Source organism: Anomaloglossus baeobatrachus, chromosome 3 (assembly GCF_048569485.1).
Source record: "Anomaloglossus baeobatrachus isolate aAnoBae1 chromosome 3, aAnoBae1.hap1, whole genome shotgun sequence".
Classification (NCBI taxonomy): domain Eukaryota; kingdom Metazoa; phylum Chordata; class Amphibia; order Anura; family Aromobatidae; genus Anomaloglossus; species Anomaloglossus baeobatrachus.
This window is the reverse complement of record NC_134355.1, coordinates 225,797,952-225,815,443: the sequence shown is the minus strand read 5'-3', so window position 1 is coordinate 225,815,443 and position 17,492 is coordinate 225,797,952. Positions and strand designations below refer to the sequence as shown.

Here is a 17,492-nt window from a genome sequence, read left to right as displayed (position 1 = left end):
CAAAAGCGTCGTAATCGTATCATCGGTACAGCGTCGGCGTAATCCATAATTACGCTGACGCAATGGTCCGATGTTGTTCCTCGCTCCTGCGGCAGCACACATCGCTGTGTGTGAAGTCGCAGGAGCGAGGAACGTCTCCTACCGGCCTCACTGCGGCTTCCGTAGGATATGCGGAAGGAAGGAGGTGGGCAGGATGTTTACATCCTGCTCATCTCCGCCCCTCCGCTCTGATTGGCCGCCTGCCGTGTGACGTCGCAGTGACGCCGCACGACCCGCCCCCTTAACAAGGAGGCGGGTCGCCGGCCACAGGGACGTCGCACGGCAGGTGAGTGTGTGTGTGAAGCTGGCGTAGCGATAACTTTCGCTACGCCAGCTATCACCACATATCGCTGCTGCGACAGGGGCGGGCACTATCGCACTCGGCATCGCAGCATCGGCCTGCGATGTCTTAGTGTGCAAAGCCCGCCTTAGCGTCAGGAATGGCACAGTCAGGCTGAGCATACTCACTAGGCGAAACACTGTAGTTAGGCTGCAGCTGGGGTAAATCGGCACACGCATGCACACTAGCTGCCTCTCCACACTTACACGTGGAGGAGAAATTGCTCTTCGGGTGTGGACTTGGAGATGCTGTCTATAAACAGAAGGAAAAGCTAAAGAAAGCCTCACTTTCTATCCCTCCGAATTATCAAATGCAGCAATGAATTCCCTGAGTTTGCTATAACATTAGCGTAGCAAAATGTGCATGAGGGTATCCTGCACAGGTGCTAGAAATAGCTTGGCACCAGTGGGACAATAATGAAATACAACATCCAGTTCTATGATGCCACTAAATGGCAGTATTTTTTGCTATCATTATAGCTTATTAAAAACAGAGCAAGAGGGTGTCCTGCACAGGTGCTAGAAATAGCTTGGCACCAGTGGGACAATAATGGAATACAACATCCAGTTCTATGATGCCACTAAATGGCAGTATTTTTTGCTATCATTATAGCTTATTAAAAACAGAGCAGGAGGGTGTCCTGCACAGGTGCTGCACATAGATTTGCACCAGTGGGGCACTAATGGAGTACAACAGCCACTTCTTGTATGCCACTAAGTTTACTCAATTTTTGGTATTATAATGTCTTAGTAAGTAACAATGAGTTTGAGTGTGCAATGCAGGCAGAGGTGCTGCAAATATCTTTGCACTAGTGGGACTATACAGAAGTCCAATAGCCACGTTTAGGATGCCACTAGGTTCACTCAGTGTTTGCTAGTATAATGGCTTAGCTACAATGAGTTTTAGTGTGCAATGCAGGCAGACGTGCTGCAAATATCTTTGCACTAGTGGGACTATACAGAAGTCCAATAGCCACGTTTAGGATGCCACTAAGTTCACTCAGTGTTTGCTAGTATAATGGCTTAGTAACAATGAGTTGGAGTGTGCAAAGGGCAGGAGGGTACAGTGGCAGGGTTGTGGGTCTCTGGGTAGAGGAAAGGAAGCCTGCCTTTCTATCCCTCCTAATGGGGAAATGCAGCGAGGAAATCCCTGACCTTAGCTACACAGACGCTATCATCTTGTGTAGCTGTTAAACTCTGTTTTCAGGACCTGTCACCTATGGCTCTGACCCTGCCGGTATGAGCCCTTAAAAGGACTGATAGAAAGTGCTATCCCTATGCTGTCCAGCGCTGTGTATGGAGCGTATACAGCTGTATCGGCGATAGGAGCTGCGCCAGTGATGTCTGACACCAAGGACGCAGAAGAGATAATGGCGTCCGGACGGGCAGATACTCGTTTTTATAATGCAGGGACATGTGACATGGACATCCTATCACACATGCCGTTGCTTCTCTGGCTTAAAGTCCACTTAGCTGTGTGTGTGTCTGGGATTGGCTGACATGCTGGCCCTCCCCACTACACGCGCGCGCTTAGGGAAGGAAGACAAGGAAAAAAAAAAAATGGCGATCGCCATTATCCAAACAGCAGTGATCTGAATGCGCTGTTCCCGCACACGATACACTGAAATGTCATAATAGTGTGAGTCACAGAGTGACTTACACTATTACAGCGGAAAGCCAGCTAGGAATTAGCTGGGTTTTTTGCTGCTAGAACCGTTCTCGAACGTATCTAGAACTATCGAACTTTTGCAAAAAAGCTCGAGTTCTAGTTCGATCTAGAACAGGCCCCAAAATCACTCGAGCCGCGAACTGGAGAACCACGAACCGCGCTTAACTCTAGTAACGATGTAGTTCGTCGCTCCTGCGGCAGCACACATCGCAATGTGTGATGCCGCAGGAACGAGGAAGCTCTCCTTACCTGCCTCCCGGCCGCTATGAGGAAGGAAGGAGGTGGGCAGGATGTTACGGCCACTCATCTCCGCCCCTCCGCTTCTATTGGGCGGCCGCTCAGTGACGTCGCTGTGACGCCGCACGGACCGCCCCCTTAGAAAGGAGGCGGTTCGCCGGTCACAGCGACGTCGCCGGGCAAGGTAAGTATGTGTGACGGGTCTGCGCGATATTGTGCGGCACGGGCAGCGATTTGCCCGTGTCGCACAACAGATGGGGGCGGGTACCCGCGCTAGCGATATCGGGACCGATATCGCAGCGTGTAAAGTAGCCTTTATACATTACTATATACACAGGTTTCACTCACTTTCTGAATCTGAGTGGTGGCTGACCTAGGTTATAGGCGTGTAGACCTACTTAACCCTAAGTTCTCTCCTAGGTTCGGTGGGGTGAGGCTACTCACGGGTTCCCCACTCCTTGTGTTAGGTAAGGTGGGCAAAGACCGCTGGGTGCATGGCATAGGTATGGGGGCAACTCTGGGTGTAGGCATAGGTGCAGGGTCAGCAGGCCTCTCTGGTTCTGGCTATTCCACAGGTTGTGGGAATGTTAGAACAGGAACGATCACGGCCCCATTTTGCATAGGCCAATCTGCTGGGAAGTCACCTAGGACGGTGTGGATCACCTCTTTTCTTCTTTCTGCACCCAGAACTGGAGTGGGCACTTCTTCTAAGACCTTTAGGGGTTCTGGGCACTGTTTCAGGTGGTCCCTCGAGATGGTAGCCGAAGTCTTCCCTTGGTCTCAACTGACGAGATAGGTCTTTTTATTCCCAGAGTCAGAGGGTTGTATGACATAGGGGACCTTCTCCCACTGGTCATCCAATTTATGCAGTCTTCTCTTCCTCTTCAGTACCACGTCTCCCAGTACAAAGGGGGCAGCTTTTGCCTGTTTGTTGAAGTGCTGCTCTTGCTTTTTTCGGCTTTGGTTCAGATTCTCCTCCACATATTCTTGAATCTGCCTGTACTGCTTCTGATGTTTGGAATTCCAGTCCATGGTCGGGGAAATGGTCTCGGGCACCTCAACATCCATATCCAGGTCCACTGGCAATCTCCTGGGCATCGCCTTCATAAGGTAAGCAGGCGTACATTTAGTAGAACTGACGGGGATGTTGTTGTACATATCCACCAGATCGGGCAACCTCTCAGGCCACTAATTCCGCTCTTCAAGGGGTAGAGTCTTGAGCAGGGTGATAACTAGATGGTTCATCTTCTCACACATACCATTGGTTTGGGCATGGTAAGGTGTAGTACATATCTTCCTGCATCCATACAGACTGCAAAATTCCTTGAAGATCTCTGCTTCAAAGGCAGGGCCTTGATCCGTAAGGACCATCTCTGGATAACCGTGCGGTCTGCAGACGTGCGCCTGGAAGACCCTTGCCGTTAGATCCTTAACGGGTACCACGACCATGAATCTTGAGTAGTGGTCCACTATAGTGAGGGCGTATGTATACCCGCTCTGGCTTGGTGTCAGCTTGACATGATCTAGAGCGACGAGGTCCAATGGCTGGGAGTTTTCTAGCTGGTACAATCCATTCTTCTTAGTACGCAGGGACCACAATCTCGACACCATGCTTCAATGGATTCCCTCCTTCCAGCCCAGTAGAAGCACTCCCTAAGCAGCATTTCCAACTTCTTCCAGCCGAAGTGTCCAGCTCCATCATGATAGGCTTCCAAGACCACTGGTACGTATGCTTGAGGTATGATTATCTGACAAATCCTCTCGTGCGTCTTGGGGTTGATCAGTCCTCTGCACAACTTGCCTTGCTGTAGGTACAACCGACTCCTCTCTTTCCACAGCCTCCGTTCTTCTGCCAGGGCAGTGGGCTCCAACCTGGAACTAGCCTGTGAAATCAGTGTCTTGACCAAACTGACGGCAGGATACTTATCTTGTGCTTCTTGCCAACCGTGATGAGGTAACGGGTTGAAGGCTGCCTCCTGCTGACTACTGTAGTGCTTGGTATTTTCCGAACTATCAGGTTGATGGAATGCAGGCAACTCAATCTCTTCCAGCTCATCTTCGTCTACTCCATCATCAGGCAGGTGTGGCATCCTAGACAACGCATCAGCATTGGTGTTTTTCCGACTGGCTCTGTATTTTATGGTGAAGTCATAGTTTGCCAACCGGGCTACCCAGCGTTGTTCTAGCGCTCCAAGTTTCACTGTGTCCAGGTGAGTCAAGGGGTTGTTGTCTGTATATGCGGTGAACTTTGCAGAAGCCAGATAATGCTTAAATCTCTCTGTCACAGCCCAGATGAGTGCCAGGAACTCCAACTTGAAAGAACTGTAATTCTCCGGATTCCTTTCTGTTGGGCGGAGCTTCCTGCTTGCAAATGCTATCACTTTCTCCTTGCCATTCTGCATTTGGGACAAGACAGCTCCCAATCCCACGTTGCTGGCATCCGTATACAGTATAAACGGAAGACCGTAGTCGGGGTATGACAGGATCTCTTCTCCCGGTCAGGGCTGACTTCATCTGTTGGAAGGAACTTTCTTGCTCCTCACACCATGTGAACAGAGGACCAGAAGTCTTGCCATGCTTGGTTTGTCCGACCAGGAGATCTTGCATTGGAGCTGCCATCTTTGTGTAGCCCTTGTCAAAGTGGCGGTAATAGCCTATCAGGCCCAGGAACTGCCGCACCTCCTTTATGGTAGTGGGTCATGGCCAGTTCTGTATTGCTGTTATCTTCTCCGGATCCGGGGCCACACCTTCTGCGCTAAATACATGTCCGAGGTATTGGACTTTAGGCTTCAAAAAGTGGCATTTGGAGGGCTTCAACTTCATCCCGTACCTGGAGAGGGCTTCGAAGACTTCTGCAAGATGTTCTAGGTGATCTTCGTACGTCTTCGAATAGACAATGACGTCGTCCAAATATAGCAGTACCGTCTCGAAGTTGCGGTGTCCCAAACAGCACAAATCTGCCTCTGGAAGGGTCCTGGTGCATTACACAACCCAAAGGGCATGCTGTTGAACTCGCATAGTCCCATCGGGGTGGCAAAGGCGGTCTTCTCACGGTCTTCCTCAGCAACGGACATCTGCCAGTAGCCACTAGTGAGATCAAGGGTAGAGAAGTAATTTGCCATTCTCAATGCAGCTAGTGATTGTTCAATACGATGAAGTGGATACGCATCCTTATGGATGATCTGATTGATATTCCGATAGTCCACACACATCCACATGGTACCATCCTTCTTCTTGACCAGAACCAGCGGAGCTGCCCAGGGGCTATAGCTATCTCGGATTACCCCTGCCTCCTTCATGTTCCTCAACATGTCTTTTGCACACTGGTAGTGTGCGGGTGGTATCGGCCTATACCTCTCTTTGATGGGTGGATGTGCACCTGTGGGAATGTGGTGTTGGACCCCTTTGATCCTCCCAAAATCTAACGCGTGTTTGCTGAAGACCTGCTCGTACTCTTGCACTACCTTGTAGACCCCCTGCTTGTGGTGTGAAGGTGTGGAGTCAGTGCCTACATGTAGTTCCTGACACCCTTCTTCTGAATGGCTTGGTGAGTCTTCACTGACCGGTTGCGATGCAGGGTTAATGGATGCTGCTGTTTGGATAGCATGTGTTTCCATTGTGAACAGTTTGGCAATTGTGGCATATCTGGGTAGCCTAATCTCTTCCTCTCCGCAATTCATCACTCTCACGGGCACTCTTCCCTTCCAGACATCAATCACTCCTCTGGCTGTCAAAACTGTGGGCCAGTGTTCTGAAGACAGGGGCTCCACCACTGCCTGATAATCTTGTCCCCGGGTACCTACAGCTGCCCTACACCAAATCATCATCTCACTCTGCGGAGGCACTACAAGGGGTGCTACATCCATCACTCGCACACCGCCAATCTCTCCACCAGATAGATTCACCTGTTGCCGCTGCAGGAGGGTGCGGATCTCGCATTGCAAAGCCCTCTGCTGGCCCACTCCTGCAGTTGCAGACAGCTGCTGAAGCAAGTATAACACTTCCATCATGCAATTTTCAATTACATTGATCCCTAGGACCATTTTCGGGTTACGGTCACTAGGGACATTCTGCACCACTATGAGTCCTTGGTGCTCTAACTCCACCCTCCCCACCTTAAAGGTACCGTCACACATAACGAGATCACTAACGAGATTGCTGCTGAGTCACGGTTTCTATGACGCAGTAGCGATCTTGTTAGCGATCTCGTTATGTGTGACACCTACCAGCGATCAGGCCCCTGCTGTGATATCTCTAGTCGTTGCCGAATGGTAAAGGGCATTTTTTTCAAAGAAGATGTCCTGCTGGGCAGGACACATTGCTGTGTTTGACACTGTGTGACAGGGTCACAGTGACTGCTGAGATCGTTATACAGGTCGCTATTGCGACCTGTATCGTTCCTCCATCGTTGGTAAGGTCTGACTGTGTGACATCTCACCAGCGACCTCCCAGCGACTTACCAGCGATCCCTATCAGGTCGCATCATTTTCGGGATTGCTGGTAAGTCGTTGTGTGTGACTGGGCCTTAAGAGTCACTTCCTTAAACCCCACTTGAGTCATAGGGAGTCCATTGGCTGCAATGATAGTCAGGCCAAAATCTGGTGGGATAAGGTCGTCATCTGACCAGTAACGCTTATGCAGTACATGAGGTATAGTCGTTACCTGTGAGCCGGTATCCAGGAGTGCGAACGTCGGGATCCCGTCCACGGTAAGGGAGATGATGGGGCGGCCTCCAACATACCACTCACGCCAATCAGCTGGGCCTTGTTGGTCTATTCCTGAGGATTGGCCATTGGCCTCAGGGGTGGCCCGTTTAAAGGACACCAACGGGAGTAATGGCCGGTCTTGTTGTACCTGTGACAAACGGGTTGTCCGTACCGGTTGTTGCTCCTTCTCTCCATCCAGGGGACGTCTTCAGGGCTGTTGGCGAGCTGGATCTTCTCCGGCAGCTTGGGCTTTGACTGTAGCTGCATCGCCTCGAGGATCCTGGTGACGTCTTTGCTCAGTTGTTGAACTTGGGAATTCAGATCACAGGGAACTCCTGGGGACTCTGTAGGCACTGCAGGTGCTGGTAAAGCCAGTAAAGTGGGCTTCACCAGCACGTGGGAGGTGCCTGCCGGCAAGGTTGATGATGTAGGGTCACTGGCTTCAGGGGCCTGCAGAGCCTTTATGGCTCGGTCCCTTAAAACTGCAAAGTCTATGTCTGGATGCTCCAGGGTCCACAGCCGTAGCTGTTTGCGGTCTTCCGCCAATCCCAGCCCCTGCAAGATCTGCTCCACAAGCATTTTGTTGCTCTCCGGCTCGTTGATAGGATCTACTAGCCTTACAGTAGATTACGCAGAGCGGTTTGTGGTCTCAGGGCGTAGTCCCGGATGCTGTCCTGGGGACGCTGCCTGCAGTGGTAAAAGTTCATTCGTAGCTCCGCCTCCGTACGTGTTTCGAATGCAACTTGCAGCTTATCAAATATGGAGGACCGATCCTCATCAGTCCATGTCTCAACCTCCTGCCTGGCTGCGCCTGTCAGCTGTCCGAGCACCACGGACGCACGCTGCCTGCCGGTCATTGCATACATGTCAAGAACAGTACATATCTTTTTCTTGAATACCTGCAGGGCGTCAGATCGGCCATCATACTGGGGCAGCCAGGCGGCACCGGGCACATAAGGCAGATTATTTGGCATGACTTGCGTGACCGCCGGGATCGCGGGGTCCGCTGCTCTTGCGACCGTAGCGGGGCCTGCTGCTTATCCGTCATACGGCACGGCAGCGGGAGCCGCGGCTCCACCATCACTATCGGACGCTGACATCTTTCCGGCCTTTCCCCCTTGGTTTTCAACAGCAGTCTTGCGGGACCCACTGTCCTTTGCAGCTTCCTGTTTTGGGAGTCATCTGGTTCCGCCCGCGTTCCTAGGGGGCGGGGTCTCGGCTTTGCGCCTTTTTCGGTAAAGAAAATGACGGAGTTGTTGTTTTGGCGCCAAAGATGGTGGGCAAGATGGCGGCAATTCAAGATTTTGGAGCGTTTCACGGAATTCAAAGCAAGGCGCACGGCATCTACTGATGGAGTAAGAATCGTGTTCGTGATGCCAGGTTTTGTTGTCGTGGATGGGTGCCGCCTCCGCTGCGGCAAAGGGGCTGCTTGAGGGCACTCGGATCCGGGATTGTGTCTGGGACTCGAGTGGTTATCGGACCCGGGGCTCGTGCAACCGCCCATCCTCGTAACAGTGAAAGGGGGTATTTACAGGGGAGATAGTCTTTGTCTGTGATGCCACCCGTGGGTTGCGGTGATGGGATGGTGGCACTGCCGCTGCCTCTTGGGGCCAGTGTCCGGGACCGATGGTGTTGGGCAACAAGGTGGAATCCCCTCCATGGGTAGGGGAGGTGTAGTCCTGGGGCCCAGGTGTAGGTAGGGAGCAGTGCTGGGACGTCGTGGGCAGGTTGGACCGGGTGACACCGGTGTACTCACGATTAGGAATAATCCACACAGAGTCTGTACTGTAAACCAAGGCCGGATGCCGGTTGCCGTTGGAGAGGTGTGCTGGTCCCGCACAAGTTTAAGCAAGGTAGGGACCCTTCCTTCTGCACTTGTGTCTTGCTGTGTGTTGATTAAAGCCGCTTGGAATGGGAGAAATCTGCTCCCCTGCAGCTTTGTACGCAGAGGAAGCCGTTGCCCGCAAACTCTGACCCGTGAGATTTTAATGGGTTCTTGGCGGACAACCTATCCCCTGCATTGGGCTGCTGGTTTTCTCTCTCTGTTATTCTCTCTTCAGAAACAAGGCCTGGTACCTTGTCCCGCTGGTCAATTAACAAGGGGCCTGAAACCTGCCTCGTCCTAGGGTCCAGGTACCCCGCCTGTGCACAGCCTCCGGACCGGATTCCCGTTGTCGGTACCGGCGGGCTACAACCCTGCCCCGGTCCACTTCAGGTTTCCTGTGACCGAATCTGCGTCGCCTGTGGCCCTACTCTGCCTTCTGCCACCTAGTCGGTTCTCCCGTGGTCCAAGGGCTCCAACCCTGACCACACTGCATTTCAGCTCCTCAACTCCAACGAACTGAAGTGAACTCCAATTTCGACGGGACTGACTGGTTCCCACCCCTTGTCACCTCAAGACCCCTAGGTGAGCGTTCCCATCTGCCTGATCCCACCCACTGGTGTGTCCTGGCTGTCATGGGGGGGCGTCTAGGCTTTGTGGCTGGTGTTCCTGTGTGTGGGATGTGGTGTTAATTCCCAAGGAGGAGGCGATTCCTGTACCCGTGGTGGGGGGTACAGTCATCTGTGACTACCTGATTTTGCCAGGGCGTCACATAAGTGCACCTGAATGGTTACTGTCTGATGACCGGATTATTCAACTTTATATGAAATCAATAATTTATCAGAACGATGACCGGACCAGATACTACAAGCAAGCTTTACCTTTTGTGTCCCCCTCTTTCCATATAGATTGTAAGCGTTCAAGCAGGGCCCTCATTCCTACTGTAGCTGCTGAATTATGTGCTATTTTGTTTTGTTTTTGTCTGTACAAGCCTCCATCTGATTGTAAAGTGCTGCGGAATATGTTGGCGCTTTAAAAATAAACGTTATTATTATTATCATTATTATTATTATTATTATTAACTGTATCTGCATCCACGGTACAGTTGAAAGTGAGATCCCAGAGTTGACACCTGAGCCCTCTCTCTTGGCTCAAGTTCCCCATAGCCCCCCCAAACTCAAGTGGCCAACAGTAGTCACGTAGTCTGCCGGCAAAAGACTAATTCCAAACAATCTGTGTTGCAGCTGTGAGAATTTCACCGGCACCATCTCCCATATCTGATGGGACTGCCCCAACATTAGACAATCTCTCGTGTTCTTTTCCTTGACAGATCTTTGGAAGATATTATCACTACATGTGATTACAGCAACTAAGAAAAATTATAGATCACAATCCACCACCTTTCATAAAGTCAAGGTTATACAAAATTGACCATATTTACAGTACAGAGGAACTGTCTAGGTGTGAAGACAGAAAATACTAACTTTGAAAGGATTTGGTCCCCCTCTCTAGCACAAACAATCTCCTTATCTAATTTACCAACTATTTCTTGAATCTAAATGAAAATTCATTCAATAAAAAGAGAATAAATAAAAAAGAGACCAGGTTTGATGAATGACATTCTTCCACATAATATGTATGACTAAGTGCATGTGTGTCAAGATAGAACTTAGCGGAAAGGTGACACCAAGATGCAATATGGTAAGACAGCAATCAGGTGCAGACAGTATAATGTTTTGGTCAATTTCTGCTTGGAGACCCTACTAGACATTTTACAAGACTTAAAGTATCTGCTACTGACATTTTAGTGCTAGATACCAAAGGACACCAGCCACCATCCTGTGAAGCCAATGCCTCACAATATTTGGGGGCTGTGAGAAGACGTACATAATTTTACCTATGAGGTTTTAAGATTATACTTTTCACCATCTTGTGAAGGTAATGCCATGAAAGTTTTGTTTTTGTGGCAATCACAGGCAAATACATTTAATGTAATGAGTGATTAGTGTATGTCACTCATAATTCTGCAACTATCAGCACCCTGTAAATGTATCATTAAAATAAATATTAATCACACCACTCTTAAAGCTGACCTCTAGCAAGCAACGTCCTTTAGGTACAAACTCTGCCCTATCGGTAAAGCTTTATCCACTAATGTTGCTACATTATGCTCACCTCTAAAAACAGAGCTGTACAGTGGTCTTTGTGCACTCTAGTGCATTGCTTAGGATTCTGCTGAAATGTATAACTTTTAACAATAATGTAGCTGTGACAACTCTCATTTCTGGGCTCAAGTATAACCAGGGGTGGGATTCAAATTTTTAACAACAGGTTCTCTGTAAACCCCGCCCATTTGAAAACCACACCCATTCAGTAACCACACCCATTTTGTTAGCCACACCCATTTACACGCACCTTCCTCAACCAAAAAATACAAGTAATTTAAAGTAAAATCTCTTTCCCCTTCTTCCCCTCCTCTACAGTCACTCTCCTGTCCACCACCAGTTGTTCCAGTCACTGTCACTCTTATTGTATGAAATGTTTTTTCTACAGATTTTAAAAATTATTACTAAAGGAGCCCTGCTAAAATTGGAACGGATGACCTTCCCCATACAGATCCCATCCCATGTGGCTCCTTTCCCCCCAACAGATTCCATCCCATGTGGTCTCTTGCCCCCTGCAGATTCCATCCCATGTGGTCTCTTGCCCCCTGCAGATTCCATCCCATGTGGTCTCTTGCCCCCAACAGATTCCATCCCATGTGGTCTCTTGCCCCCTGCAGATTCCATCCCATGTGGTCTCTCCCCCCTTGCAGATCCCATCCCATGTGGTCTCTCCCCCCCTGCGGATCCCATCCCATGTGGTCTCTCCCCCCCTGCAGATCCCATCCCATTATGGCCCCTTTCTCCATGCAAATACCATCCTATTATGGCCTCCTTTCCTCATATAGCCACATATAGCTCCCCTCTTATGTGGCCCCTCTCCCCATATAGCCACATATAGATCCCCTCTTATGTGGCCCCTCCCCCATATAGCCACATATAGTTCCCCTCTTATGTGGCCCCTCCCCCCATATAGCCACATATAGCTCCCCTCTTATGTGGCCCCTCTCCCCATATAGCCACATATAGCTCCCCTCTTATGTGGCCCCTCTCCCCATATAGCCACATATAGCTCCCCTCTTATGTGGCCCCTTTCCCCATATAGCCACATATAGCTCCCCTCTTATGTGGCCCCTCTCCCCATATAGCCACATATAGCTCCCCTCTTATGTGGCCCCTTTCCCCATATAGCGCTCCCCTCTTATGTGGCATCTCTCCCCATATAGCGCTCCCCTCTTATGTGGCTCCTCTCCCCATATAGCGCTCCCCTCTTATGTGGCCCCTCTCCTCATATAGCGCTCCCCTCTTAGGTGGCCCCTCTCCTCATATAGCGCTCCCCTGTTAGGTGGCCCCTCTCCTCATATAGCGCTCCCCTCTTAGGTGGTCCCTCTCCTCATATAGCGCTCCCCTCTTAGGTGGCCCCTTTCCTCATATAGCGCTCCCCTCTTAGGTGGCCCCTCTCCCCATATAGCCACATATAGCTGCCATGTTATGCGGCCCCTCTCCCTGCATCTTTGGCCCACTGAGCGCTTACCTGGCTGCACCGGTGGTTTCTCCTGTGTCTCCCATCCTCCTCCGCGGCTCTCTGCACGCTGACGCTGACAGACGGCAGCAGGAGGAGCTTCCTCCTCACACTGCCATCACCTCTGCAGCGTCAGCACGTCTCTGCACGCCGGGTCAGGGAGCCGACAGGCTCCACTGAACCAGGCAGTGCGGCGCGGAGGGGCGGGGATTCATTTGTGCTAGTGTCTTAAAGAGACACTAGCACAAATGAATACAGAGAACCGGATCGCCGCAGCTGTTTCTTGCCGGTTCTGGGAACAGGCTGCTATTTTAACAACCGATTCTCCAGACCAGACAGAACCGGCTGAATCCCACCCCTGAGTATAACCGTACAGGTGGCACAGGCTATATTTCTGCTGATGACATAAATAAAACAGTGAAATGAGGCAGTATATATACTGTAGGAGCCAAATCACAAACTTATTTGCTGAGCAATGCAGTATAGTATGTATATGCCCCGTATTTAAAAAAAAAAGCTTATGATTGTAGAAACTAACAGATGAACGAATAAATTTGCAGGACCCAGCACAGCTGCCAGGTGAGATCTCCATGGGAGTTGTATGGGAGCGCTGCAATTTTTTTCTCATCTGTCATCCTTTGCAACTCCTCTTTTGATCAACTGCTCTGGTGCAATGTCACTCACGTGTGCATCATAGTGCAACAATAATCCAGCTAATGAAAAGAGGAGCTGTGTATGACGGCAGGCAGAAGGAGGATTGCAGGGCTCCTGTCTATCAGCCCCCTGGAGTACTCACCTGGCCACTAGAACAGGGTCCTATGAATCAATGTGATCATTTCTTGTAAAAACAAATAACTTATTTTATATACCTTGAATGTACTTCAGTCATTTTCTTTTCAGTTTCTTCATGTTCAGTTTTAGCTGAAAAAGAAATTAAAAATGTGAATTACATTGTACCTTATCACTGCACCATTTATTCTTCATGAAATTCAAATTCGAAAGTATATTTTCACATAACTTTCTGTTGTTCCAGTTGTAACTCATGAATAATCATGAATAAACTGATGAATTAATGCCACAATGGAGATGAAATAATAGTTTTTTAACGGAAAAATGTAGCTAAAGAAATTGTTTCTCAAAATTCATTTATAAATCAATTACCATAACTTGGACTAGAGTAATGAGACCCAAAGCACTGGCATAAAGCTAAAAACTGGAAAAAATAAAGAGCAGGACAAAAGTAATAAAAATCAGTAATTAACCCCTTCAGCCCCCAGCCTGTTTTCACCTTAAAGACCCGGCCATTTTTTGCAATTTTTACCAGTGTCACTTTGACAGGTTATAACTCTGGAACGCTTCAACGGATCCTGGCGATTCTGACATTATTTTTTTGTGACATATTGTACTTCATGTCAGTGGTAAATTTAGGCCAATATATTTTGTTGTTATTTGTGAAAATTTCAGAAATTTGGCGAAAATTTTGAAAATTTCACGATTTTCAAAATTTGAAATTTTATGCTCATAAATCCCACAAAATAGTTACTAAATAACATTTCCCACATGACTGCTTTATACCAGCGCAATTTTTGAAACAATTTTTTTTCTGTTAGGAAGTTAGAAGGGTTCAAAGTTCATCAGCAATTTCTCATTTTTACAACAAAATTTACAAAAAATTTTTCTTTAGGCACTACATCACATTTGGAGTGATTTGAGAAACCTAGGTGACAGAAAATACCCAAGAGTGACCCCATTCTAAAATCTGCACCCCTCACTCTGCTCAAAGCCACATCCAAGAAGTTTATTAACCCTTTAGGAGCTTCACAGCAACCAAAGCAATGTAGGAGGAAAAAATGAAAATTTTACTTTTTTACACAAAAATGTTACTTTAGCCATAAAATGTAGCATTTTCACAAAGGTATCAGGAAAAATGCACCATAAAATGTATTGTGCATTTTCTCCTGAGTATGCAGATACCCCATATGTTGTGGAAATCAAATGTTTGGGCACATGGCATGGCTCGGAAGGCAAGGAGCGCCATTTGAATTTTTGAGTGCAAAATTAGCTGCACTCATTAGCGGACGCCATGTCAGGTTTGAAGACCCCCTGAAGTGCCTAAACAATGGAGCTCCCCTACAAGTGACCCCATTTTGGAAACTAGAGCCCTCAAATAATTTTTCTAGATGTTTGATCTGCATTTTGAACCCCTGGGGGCTTCACAGACGTTTATAACGTTGAACCGGGAAAAGAAAAAAAACATTTTTTACTACAAAACTGTTGCTTCAACTAGGTAGCTTTTTTTTCACAAGGGTATCAGGAAAAAATGCACTATAAAATGTATTGTCCATTTTCTCCCGAGTACACAGATACCTCATATGTGGTGGAAATCAAATGTTTGGGCACACGGCAGCACTCGGAAGGCAAGGATTGCCATTTGAATTTTTGAGTGCAAAATTAGCTGCACTCATTAGCGGACGCCGTGTCGGGTTTGAAGACCCCTTGAGGTGCCTAAACAATGGAGCTCCCCTACAAGTGACCCCATTTTGGAAACTAGAGCCCTCAAATAATTTTTCTAGATGTTTGATGTGCACTTTGAACCCCTGAGGGCGTCACAGAAGTTTATGAACATTGAGCCGTGAAAAGAAAAAAAAAATTTTTTACCACAAAACTGTTGCTTCAACTAGGTAGCTTTTTTTTCCCAAGATTATTAGGAAAAAATGCACCATAAAATGTATTGAGCATTTTCTCCTGAGTACACAGATACCGCATATGTGGTGGAAATCAAATGTTTGGGCACACAGCAGGACTCGGAAGGCAAGGAGTGCGATTTGAAATTTTGAGTGCAAAATTAGCTGCATTCATTAGCGGACGCCATGTCAGGTTTGAAGACCCCCTGAGGTGCCTAAACAATGGAGCTCCCCCACAAGTGACCCCATTTTGGAAACTAGAACCCTCAAATAATTTTTCTAGATGTTTGATGTGCACTTTGAACCCCTGGGGGCTTCGCAGAAGTTTATAACGTTGAGCCATGAACAGAAAAAAAAAATTTTTTACCACAAAACTGTTGCTTCAACTAAGTAGCTTTTTTTTCACAAGGGTATCAGGAATAGAGATGAGTGAACCAGTCGTGGTTCGGCTCGCCGAACCGAGGTCAGGTTCGAGTTCGGTTCGGCGAACTGGTTCGGTGAACCACTCGAACCCATAGGAAACAATGGGAGGCAATCACAAACACATAAAAACGCATTATAAATGTACACATACAGTTAATAAACATTGCCATAACACTTACCTGTTCTCGGGATGCGTCCTGCACTCTGTCTCCTGCAGCTTTTCCATCGGTAATCGCTGCGTCCTCCGGGAACACCAGCAGTGATGCAGGACCTATCGTGACGTCAAAAGAGCCATGTGACCAGTCACGTGTCTATTATCTCATTGGCTACAGACTGGCCACATGACTATGACGCATCATGCTAGGACCTGTCATTGCATCTCTCTGTTACACGGTGCACGTTTGTGTATCGCCGTGTACTGGCGACATGCACTAGCACACGGTCGACTCCCCGCTCTGCTTCCCCGTTCCCCGTTCACACTAAGCGACGCTCCAGCGATCCCACCAGCAACCTGACCTAGCAGGGATCGCTGGAGCGTCGCTGCACGGGTTGCTGGTGAGCTGTCAAACAGGCAGATCTTACCAGCAACCAGTGACCAGCCCCCAGCCAGCAGCATGCGTGGAAGCGATGCTGCGCCTGGTAACTAAGGTAAATATCGGGTAACCAACCCGATATTTACCTTTGTTACCAGCCCACACCGCTTGGCGCTGGCTCAATGCACTCCTAGCCAGAGTACACATCGGGTTAATTACCCGATGTGTAGTCTGGCTATGTGTGCAGGGAGCCGGCACTGGCAGCGTGACAGCGGCGGACGCTGGTAACGAAGGTAAATATCGGGTAACCAAGGTAAGTTCTTCTTGGTTACCCGATGTTTACCGTAGTTACCAGTGTCCGCAGAAGCTGGCTCCTGACCGGCTGACACAGCCGGTCAATAACGGAGATCACCATTGCCATAGCAATGCGCTTGGTAGCGGTGACGGTGACGTCCCGCTACCAGCACGCTGCGGCACCGGAATCACGTGATCGGAGCAGAGTTGCTATGGCAACCCGTGCCACTGCTTACAGACGGGAGCCTGTGGCCACTCTCACAGAGTGATTACTGCACGGAGCGCTGCGTCCTTTCTCCCATGCAGCTGTGCTGTCTGATGTAGTAGAGCTGCATGTGTTGAAGGAGAAAGAAGACAGAAGAGCAGGATCGTAGGGGGCTGAGAAGGGGTAATAAAGATGGAGTCTCTAATGTGTCTGTGTATTTATTTCTATTAAAGTATTTTTTCTCTGTGTGGTGTTTTTTTTTAACCCTTTATTGGAGATTCTTAATGGCCGGGTCAAACTTGCCTGACATTAAGAATCTCTGACTTAATACTAGCTAGTAAAACAAAGCTAGTATTAACTCATACCCAGCAAGCCACCCGGCTTCAGGGCTGCTGGAAGAGTTGGATACAGCGCCAGATGATGGCGCTTCTATGAGAGAGCCATTTTCTGGGGCAGCTGCGGACTGCAATTCGCAGCAGAGGGGCCCAGAAATCTCGGGCTAACCTATGCTGCGGATCCAATCCCCAGCTGCCTAACTGTACCCGGCTGGACACAAAAATGGGGCGAAGCTCACGTCGTTTTTTTTTTTTAATTATTTCATAAAATTCATGAATTAAGTAAAAAAAGGGCTTCCCTATATTTGTAGTTCCCAGCCGGGTACAAATAGGCAGCTGGGGGTTGGGGGCAGCCGTACCTGCCTGCTGTACCTGGCTAGCATACAAAAATATGGCGAAGCTCACGTCATTTTTTTTGTAGTTTTTTGGCAAAAAAAATAAAAAATGCTTCCCTGGATTTTCCATTGCCAGTGAAGGTAACACCAAGCAGTGGGGGTTAGCAGCCAGTAGCTGCTTGGATTTACTTAGCTAGCGATACAAAAAATGCAGCGGGAGCCCATATATTAATATTTTTTAATTATT

The 17,492-nt window shown here is 48.6% G+C and overlaps 1 protein-coding gene across 2 annotated transcripts in view; it reads right to left on the bottom strand.

The window, feature by feature from the left end:
* FMN2 (formin 2) overlaps positions 1–17,492 on the bottom strand; it is a 2,161,480-nt gene that overhangs the window by 448,700 nt on the left and 1,695,288 nt on the right. For both annotated transcript variants that reach the window (XM_075339745.1, XM_075339746.1), the window contains one exon: positions 13,306–13,357. In XM_075339745.1, coding sequence (XP_075195860.1) covers positions 13,306–13,357 — 52 coding nt within the window. The remainder of the gene's footprint in view (positions 1–13,305; positions 13,358–17,492) is intronic.